The sequence below is a fragment of the Elaeis guineensis genome, chromosome 2 (genome assembly GCF_000442705.2).
Source record: "Elaeis guineensis isolate ETL-2024a chromosome 2, EG11, whole genome shotgun sequence".
NCBI lineage: Eukaryota > Viridiplantae > Streptophyta > Magnoliopsida > Arecales > Arecaceae > Elaeis > Elaeis guineensis.
Window position 1 is genome coordinate 81941752 of NC_025994.2, and position 10127 is coordinate 81951878.

Genomic DNA, 10127 nt, shown 5'->3' on the forward strand with positions numbered 1-10127 from the left:
CAGGATAAAAACCTAGGGAGTTAGAGAAGGGAGAGCACAAGGGGTCGAGGCCTGGATCCCCATCAACTGAGTGACTGACACTCTCTAATGTGCACATATGCCTTTTCTGTTATGTTTATGCGTTGTCTTGACCATGCAAATCTTGCATTTCTAGGAGGGTTTAGGAACATTAGACCAATTTTTTTCGTTGCCATGTTATTACTTCACTGTTATTTTCCATTTAACCCGGGCATTGTTGCCATCTTATATATGGCCCCTTGCACATTGTTGAAGCCTTTCGTTTTTCCAGGTCAAGACAGTTTTCTCTCTCTCTCTCTCTCTCTCTTTTTTTCCTAATTACATTAAAAGAGAAGAAGAAGTAAGGTAGAAAAGGAAAATCAATAACGAATAGAACAGAAACCAGCAGCATCCATCTTCACCATTCATATATCAACAGAGAATATAAAATGTCAGTCAATCCAGGTCGGACATCTATTTTTTTTTTCATTTTTCCCCTTCTATAGCAATTATAATAGTTTCTGAAACTTTCCAATTAAGTTACAACAGATGCAGTTTCCATGCACAATGGCTAGTTAGATAATAGTCATCATTCCATGAAATAGCGTTGAATGAAAGAAATGAGCCCTTTTCTGGCACCTACACCAACAAACAACAACAACAACAATAATAATAAATTATTGTTATTGTTAAAGGACTCAGGTCCTAAAATGTAAAAATTTGCAACCTGTTCGTTAGAAGTTTCCATGGAGATGGCCTTCATTTCATCACCGGCACAATGGATAATAACATCTTTCAGCATTCTTTTTTTAAACAAGAAAAATGCAAGAAAAATTTGTCGTAACCCTGATTTGAGCTGCTAAATACTATCAGCCAACAGTATCAATTAGGGCACTTTATTACTCGGGTCCTCTGAAATAAAATCTGCTTTACTCCAGGGTCACACAACCTCCCATTTGAATGGCATTACAAATGGGATTTAAATGATACAACTATCACAACCATTTGTTTGTCAAAAGCATGATAAGCTGTACAAACTACAATGACCATAAAATCACAACTTAGTATAATTACAGTATTAACCTTATTAAACATACAAATAGCTTCAAAATCCATAGATGCCTGCAGAGATAATTGATGTAATAAACAATCTTTCTGCCACCCGACTCAAAGGAAACTTTCCAGATCATTAGCACCAAGCTAGCAATTTGAAAGCACCGCATCTGAAGCTCTTCCTTTCATGTACACTAACAAAGAAGGCAATAAACAAAGAAAAAGGATATCACGGGCCACGATATGGAAAGCAGAAGCAGCCACGGGCCTGGTCTTCAGGTATCATTCCACCTCCTTTGCTCGTGTCAATCATCTCCAAAAGCCTCACTACTTCATCCATGTCAGGTCGTTTATCTGGATTCGCATCCCAGCATTTTCGCATAATATTTGCCAAAGCACTTGGGCAACATCGAGGAATCTCTGGCCGTAAATTCTGGCATATAGTTAGAAAAGATTACAATCTTTAGTTCTCCGTTACCAAGTGTCTGGTATATGTAATGCTTCAACAGTAAACTATCGAACAAGTTCATATTAGCCCTTTAAAAAGCCATTTTATTTAGATTACTTATAAATCAACCTATTATTCAGAAAACAAGTGCAAATGACTACTCCTCATAAGCATATGTCCACTAGAAAGAACAAGTAACAAACTAACCTGCCGAACAACAGCTGAGGAGACTTCAGCAAAGCTGAGATCAGGATAAGGCATGTCACAGCAGTAGATTTCCCATAAACATATGCCAAAGCTGTAGACGTCACATTTTCTGTTGTAAGGCTTCCCATCAAGTACCTGGCCAAATTTTGTAAGAATTCCTTGAATAAGTCAAACACAAAATAGATTTTTGTACCAATGCAAAATGGTCTTATATCTGTCCTAAAAAGATTCTAGTTATGATGGTATTCATTTACCAAGCCAATACATAGCAATCTATCAAATATTTGGGTAGCCTGGTAAACACCAAATGGTTATGATAGTTCAAAATATCATGCTGCAAAATAATAGTCAGATATAAGCAAGACACACCTCTGGAGCCATGTACCCCAGGGTTCCTGTTTCACCAGTCATATCCTTAGGATTCTGAGCCTCGACACGAGCAACACCAAAATCAGCAATTTTAAGGTTTCGATGGGCATCCAATAACATATTTTCCGTTTTTACATCACGATGCACAATCTTTCTAGAGTGTAGGTAGCTCAGTCTGCAAAATAATAAGACTGCTGTTTAATACATGTTTTGAATATTCTGCTTTTTTAACTACAGAAAACAGATCCCACTATTAGTATCACTTACCCTCTAGATAGATCCAAGGCAAGCTGAATTACAACCTTATAGGCAAGTTTTTTCCGCCTATTTTTAAACAAATATTGCTTCAGTGTTCCCCCAGGAAGATACTCCACAACTACACAACATGCTCGAGCTGGAATAGTAGTCTGACCACTGCTTGTGGATTGTGGAATCTTAAGGTCTGTTGTTCCCATTGATGCCCCGATAAACTGCATCAAAGATTTTGTGTTTGTAAGTGAGATTGGCAAGCAAGGATAGGAATAGGAACAACAAGTAACTCTCACGTAAAGACCAGAAACAACATGAAGCTCCTGTACAAGTATCGATCCAAAGAGACAATGAAACAACCTGAGGTCTAATAAAATTAAAATTTAAAGCCAGACAAGGTTTAATAAACTAACAAACAATTAAAATGTTTACAATTTAGCACTATGACCATGATACTTGTGAATAGCACACATATCACACATGATCGCTACTGGGTTTAAAACATGATCCATGGAGATGGTTACCTTTGTAACATTTGGATGGTCAAGCTTATGCCAGACAGCAACTTCCTGTTGAAACGATGCCCTAAGAGAAGCAGTTTCAGCATCTGTGGCAACACCATCTTCTCCCCAGTCCAACAACTTCACTATAATAGGAAAATTGATTATTTTGTAATGCTACAGTTGGAGGATACAACAGAACTGTTTTATCAGAAAACAATCATATGTAACATTGCCAAAACAAGTATGAATTGTTTGAAACTGCTATCTTATTTCACACAGATAAAAAGGATAGGTCTTAGTGAAATTTTCTTTTCTTTAACATTTTTAGAGGGTTTTTCTTGCACAAATGTCCATATAGCGCTGCAAGCAGATCAGATCAGACCTGACCTTAAAATATCCAATTCCTTAAAATGGGGCATCAATCAGGACAGTCAACTTGTATGCAATAAAATAACAAATAAGAAAAATGCAAGCATTATTTAGAATAGATTTAAAAAGTTAGCTTTATTAACAACCACACAAGTTAGTTTCATAAAGCATGTCCAGATGATTCTACATATTAGAAACAACACATTAAGATTATGTAAACAACACAAAGAAACATACGGAGTTTTCATCAATAGCCATATAATTTTTTATAAAATAACTTAAGTTTCATGTGAACTGGGAAAATCATGCATGTATTACATTGAGACGGGTTTCTGGTCTCATATCACACAAATCAGGTCAAGTTCCAAATGGTTCAAATTTCATCATCTAATCTTGGATGAGATTCAGGCTGATTTAATTAACTTGTGATCCTATCACCACATCATATTCTTTATCTTGCATAGACATCATGCGATTTCATAAAAGAATGGTAGAAATTAATGTTGCTATTCTTTTGGCCCATTGATCACCTTTCAATAGCAACATGGCAAATATGAAAATGGAAAAGCATGACAGAAAAGATGTTTAAAAAGTGACCATGAGAGACATAAAAATGATAGTGATATTCTACACATTCACAACTTTACCTCCTCCACCCTCAACCCACAGAGAGAGAGAGAGAGAGAGAGAGAGAGAGAGAGATCATGGTTGATCAAGTCATAAGGTCACTTGGCATGGTGTCCAATGATCAACTCATCTAAAGCCAATGAAAGGAATGTTGGGAATAAGTATATACATGTAAAATGGAAGACAGATGCCTGTCCTGACCATGGAAGGCATTAAATAAGGTATGCCAAAGAGTTAGAAACCTCTCATTAATGCTGGATAGAAACAAAAGCAGAAAGAACAAGGTGAAATAACTTGAAATGTGACAGTTTTTGCACATACAAGAACTTTATCTAGGGACTTTGTGCATGATATAAAGGGTGACTTTCAAAGGACAAAAAATGTAAGGCCTTAAGGAGAACTAGATGTCATCAATTGCAAGCTAGAGAGGATGAGCATTGACAATCTTCACAATGATGCACATATGAAAGCCAGAGAAAGGGAGCCTGATAACATATGGTGAATAATTAAGACCTCTGAAACAACTGACAGATATATATTTCACTCTTTTGTGGTTCTTCGAAGATAAATAAACCATTAGCAAAGAACATGCTTATTTTGATGATGCCAGAAGGCTATTCTTCTCAAGGGAGAAAAATGATAACCAACTAGACTGCACCACTTATAAGAATGGAATTTCTCCAAATGGCTGAGATTGTCTGTCCAAGATATTAGCATTCCATGTCCATGTCATCCCTCTTCTTCATGGATTTCTTGGTGGGTTCTAACCTTCTCTGGGTTTTGTTTTTCCATAGCTCTCTTCTCCTCTCTGTTGTTCATTCTCTTGCCATTGTTTGCATGCACCAAGGTTGTCATCTCAGTACTCCTAGAAGGCAATCTTTCTTTATGTAAATCAAGCTTATCCACCTTTGTCCTCGAGCTCTTCCACCTCTACCTTGAGCCGGTCCATCTTCTTTGATGATGGAGGCATCTCAGATGCAGGTTTTGTGGTGACACCAGAGGCAAGCTTCTTAAGGATGAAGATTTGGTGCAGTTCCTCCTTGCATCCTGCATCTCAACTTTCTTTAGCCATTCCACCAACTACTCTTTGATACACCATCACCTCTAGCAAGGGTAGGTGAAGCATGTAAGAAATATGTGAGAGGAGTTCGGGAAGAGGGTGAGAGCAGTGGCAGGTGGTAAAAGGCATTGCTATAGTTTTTAGAGATGGGTTTCTATTTGTGTGCAATGTCTATGGCTTTGTGTCTAGATGCCAATCTATCCAGGTAAAACTTAGAACATATAGCAAGATTAATTTAAATCAGTGCCTTGTGAAAACCTCAAAATAAATTACCAGAACTGATTGAGGAATGAAGCACTGAAGAATTTCACCCCCTTTTTCGCATAGTGAGAGAAACCATTAAAAAGTTTGATATAATTTGACCTGAAAATTCATGTGAATAATAGCCCAGATTAAACAAATAAAATTAAACATAAAAAATGTGCTTCCTAAAGAATGAGTCTTTCATGGGCATTGAGCTCCTACTTCCTCGTCTGCAGCCCTCTTCAATTGTTGTACCTGCTTCTTTGCCATTACCATTGGAATCATCCACGAAGATTTCAAATTCAAAGAGGTAGATCACCACAAAGAATTAGACCAAGAGTGAAGATGATAATGAAGAGGGTTTATTGCAGTTTTCTGGAGGATTTCCAAAGCCGTTGGTTACATCCATACACTGATCTATGCATAGGTACAAATCAGTTCGGGTTGAACACTATGAACAGTTTACTTATATCAATATCCCTATTATAGTCTTGGATTAGACCATCCAAGGATAAAAATAAGGAAATAAAAGGGCAGAAAACTTTATATCTCTTTGAGAGTATGGCAGAAAGTCTAATCTCACCTTGTTCTTCTGAAAACCCATATGTACGAGAATTCAAATCAAACAACTTAAATGATGATAAGGAACATGGTGACTCATCCAAAGTTCATAGGAGAATTTTAAGTAAAAATAAGAAGTTAGCATATGCTAAAATGATCCCACAGCATTAAGATGATAGGATTAAATTAAGGTTCAAAGGAGAGGTGATGGCCTAAGCAAGGACAGATGAAAATTTATAGATGCATTAAGGTATTGCCAAAAGTTAAAGACTTTAAGAAGTACAAGAAAAATATCTTATCTTTACCTCTTAATGGAGATGTTATACGTAAAGGGACTCTATACTAGAAGGTGAACGAACTTACCAACATAGGAATGACAAAGCTCCAATGAAGAAGACTCCAAAAAAAAATAAGAATGGTGTTCTCATGGAGTTAAAAAAAAGGCCAGTCCTGATACACGAGGCTTCCACCATTGCAGCTCTGGGAGGGATTAGATAAAGCAGCCTTACCCCCGCATGTGGAGGGCCAGTTTCCATTTTTTGAACCAGGACCTCTAGTCACAATGAAGCAACCTTACCATTGCACCAATGCTCGCCCTCTACTATTCTAATAGAGTTGTTTCATTGAATAGAATATTATACATATACAAAGCTTGCCCAAGGTTTTTGGGAAAATATGCTTCAAGGAGGTTTGTCCCAAAAAATTATCAAGATTAGGATGGCAAGACTTCCCATGATTTCAAATATGAGTATTTCCCTTAGGCGCTCCTCAAACTAAGGTTTTGTCATAGTTTTCATTGCCTATACATGATATAGTTGTGTGTAGTGGTGTCCTATTGAGTTAAGCAAAAATATTGTTGCATATGATGAAAATCAGCAGCATCAACTTAAAGTAGCCTTCATGGGGACACCATATCTAATCTTTTCAATGACCAATTATAACATAAGGCATGTAATTTCATAGACAACTCCCTAACAAAGAAATGATTTCTTCAATTTAACTGAGAAGAAATATTGGATTTTTTATTCAGATTGAAGAAATATTTGTAGAAAGACCATAATTCTTGACATAGGCCTCTTTCAATCAAACAAATATGACTACCTATACTTTTGTCAGATAGACAAAAAAGAAAGGTGTAAATTTTAGGGACTTACCTGTTGCCAGAATGGAGCCTGATAACATTGTTGAACGGGATCAAAAAATTGAAATGTTATTATTACCATTAAGGAGGTTATTGGTCTCTGGCTATGCTGTGAGTCTCACAGAAGGGAAACTTTAAAACCTTATGGATATTTTTTGGTGAGATGAAGCAATGCCTGGCACCATAATGACAGGCCACGAGGGGTTGTGTTGGCTCATGTTGATCTATCTCCACCACCAAACTAAAGTAAGCATAGCATAATCCCAACACAATCAGCAGGGAGGTGAAGCGAGATGGAGAAACTATAGATTGTTGAACAAAGGGAAATACTGAGATAACAAAGTTAGACTTAGAGTTTTACTTTACATGGTTGGCTATGTTTCCATGCCAATGAAATATATGCACTCCCACAAGGTTGCTACACATTTCTTATTTGTCTCCCTTGAAGCAAATAAGTCAAGAGGGTGTTTTCATAATAAAAGGGAGCATTTAGAGAAAAAAACAAAAGATTATGTGATTATATTTTGTCATAACGATCCAACAGGTTAAAACCCATTGTCCCACATCCAAACCAACCTGCTAATGGGTCAGGCTTCCTTGATCTGTAGGTGGCCCTTAAAATCCAACATGTGGGGTTAATCAGTTCAGGTCCAAATTCCCATCCATAGTTATAACAAGAGATGAACCTCATAATTCAGTGATTCTAAATTCAAAGCAAAATGGAGTTCTTTCAATTTAAGAGAATGCAAGTTTCTAAGTTTTTGATACTCACTCTATACAAATTGTATACATTGTTGATGTATATTGTTGCAGCTCTACCTGTTGCTCAGGCACTAGGATATGTTTTGTGGTCAGTATTCAAGCAGTACCAGGAACCAACCATGTTCACTATCCCCAAAAGTTTCCCCATTTGGACAGGGAGTGTCATGCAAGAAAGAATGTACATTGTGATGAAGTCCCAGACTAGAAATAGGTGATGGTTTACATTGTTTTGATTTATACTTAATTATATGACTGGTTTCTATATTTGGTATGTTAGTCTGTGTCGCCTTTTTCTCTTGTAATAATGCTGCAACTCCCTAGACAAACTGTGTTATTGTATTTAAGCTTCCCAGGCATGTTTAGGTGTTCAAAGAAGGGAAGCCTCTTGATGCCCAAAAGGAGAAGTTCAAATGCAAATTCACTTCAAAAAACAAAAAGAACATTCCAAATCATTTTGTAAGGTAATCATTGAGTTATGTCTGTTTGATGTGCAAATTAATTTTCTCGAAAATGATGTTTAAACTTCTTTTTCCAGCAAATATGACACAGAACCTGAACTACCATACTGTTTTGCATATCCATTCTATCCTAGGAGGACACTTCTAAAGGAAAGTAGTTTACAAGGATAGCTCACGAAAAGTTGCCACAGTCTTTACGTGATAGCAACAACAGTAAATGGGAGAAAATTAGATATAGGAACAACAATGGACTGCTAGTAAATGGTAATTGTAGGAGAGTTGTATGAAAGCATAACCAGTTTTTACCCAGTTTGACATAAATAAATAAATAATCAACCCACCAATTCCCCATAAACATTGAGCTTAAAGAGAGAAATATCAATTTATTTCCCCAGTTTAACAAAAATAAGTAATCAAGCACCAAGTCCACAAAACCACACAGTTTAAAATAGAGCAATATCAGTTGATGCTCTAAGGAAACATTTTCATCAACTAGGAGATCAAGATAGACGTATGAGAAAATAGAACCATTCAGTTTCTCTGATGGCAGAAGAGTTGTGCTTAGTGAATCAAAAGTAAGAACAAAATGCACTAACAACACACACGAAGCATAAAACCTTCACAAATTTGAGCACCTCAAAAGAAAGGGGAAAGTACCTGCAACATCCTGGCCATCATAATTGCCTCGATAGATGGTACCATAGGTCCCTCGGGCTACAACATAACGTATTTCCAACTTAGATAGATAAATCTCCCATTCTTCCTTGGATCTCTGAACATTCTTGTCTTTGCTCCATGCCTTAGTAAGTTGCTTCTCCAACTGAATATCCAAGCTCTTCAGATCAATCTTATCGGCCCTAAAAAACATATCTTTACTGCCAAAGCTGCCAAAACCTTTTAATTTCGATCTAAATCCCCCCTCCTTCACCTCGGCAGCAGTTTCCACACTTCCATCTTTCTCTCCACTCCGGGAATCCATACGGCCAGATCCACCCAACAAAAAATCCAGAAAAACAAAGGTCCCAGAAAAAGGAAATTTAAGCAAACTCTAAAGCTTCAATCCCTTCAGTCGGTTCATCATGCCCTGACCACCAACTTCAAATTGGACCAAACCCTAGAAAACTCTCTCCTTTACCATGCTAGTCCCCAATTTAAAAAAAAAAAATCCCCAACATAATTCACCTAATCAAATGATTAATTATATGAAAATAAGGGAAAAAATAACAACCGGTTCGTTCAAAAAGGCCAAAAAAAATCAAATTTTGCTTCGAAAAAGAAGAACTAAATCAGATCTCCACTGCCAATCAAAGCCAACTGACGGAATTTAACAACGAACACGATTCAAAACCCCGATTGAACTACCGATAAGGAAAAATCAACGCAAAGAGTCCAATTCCCACACGAATACGGCAAGGAAACCAGCAAAAAGAAAAACGAAAGAGAAGAATCCAATCAGACTCCAAGTCCAATAAACAAAAGAGAAAAAAAGAAACCCAAAGCTGACACAGAGAAAGAGAGATCCAAAACCCCTTACAAAAGACGCTGCTTTCGTTGACCGCAGCACCGCAACCCTAGCTCAATCCCTTATAGCTTTCAAACAAATCAAAATATCGCAAGAAAGAAACGGGCGTGACATCACCTCGGCCGTCACCAAACTCGAGAGCTTGGACCTCGAGAGGGAGAAGACTGGTCCTATGGGCAACTGCAGAGGGCTCCGCAAGAGAGAAACATCCAAGAAGGTGAGGAGCCACCAAGAGAGAGTCCGGTTACCTTTTTTGGTAACCAAGTCCGTATTCTCTCTTCGGCTCCGCCTACCATTTGGGATTTGGAAAATATTCGAGGAAACTTCGTACCTGGACCCCGAATATAATAAGTTCGGACGGGCGGGTAAACCTGCCCTGAATCCAGGTTATACGCCCGCGGAATCTACAGGATGTTTAGTTTTGGGGAGCTGGACAATTGGACTCTAGAATGTCGGTTGGACGGAGTTGGACGGAGTTCCATTTTATTCTGATTCAAAGGAAAAAAAAAAAACTCCAACAACGCAAATTAGAACACTAATTATTTTTGAGTATTCAAA

General features: G+C 37.5%; 1 protein-coding gene across 1 annotated transcript; it reads right to left on the reverse strand.

Moving 5' to 3' along the window:
- Nucleotides 1-831: 831 nt before the first annotated feature.
- On the reverse strand, nucleotides 832-9901 carry LOC105057328 (serine/threonine-protein kinase 54). The gene is made up of 6 exons (XM_010939925.4): nucleotides 8705-9901; nucleotides 2848-2969; nucleotides 2342-2544; nucleotides 2075-2249; nucleotides 1706-1840; nucleotides 832-1483 (listed from the first exon to the last, which is right to left on the reverse strand). The coding sequence occupies exons 1-6, from the start codon at nucleotides 9024-9026 to the stop codon at nucleotides 1280-1282; spliced, it is 1161 nt and encodes a 386-aa protein (XP_010938227.1). The 5' UTR covers nucleotides 9027-9901; the 3' UTR covers nucleotides 832-1279.
- Nucleotides 9902-10127: the final 226 nt, after the last annotated feature.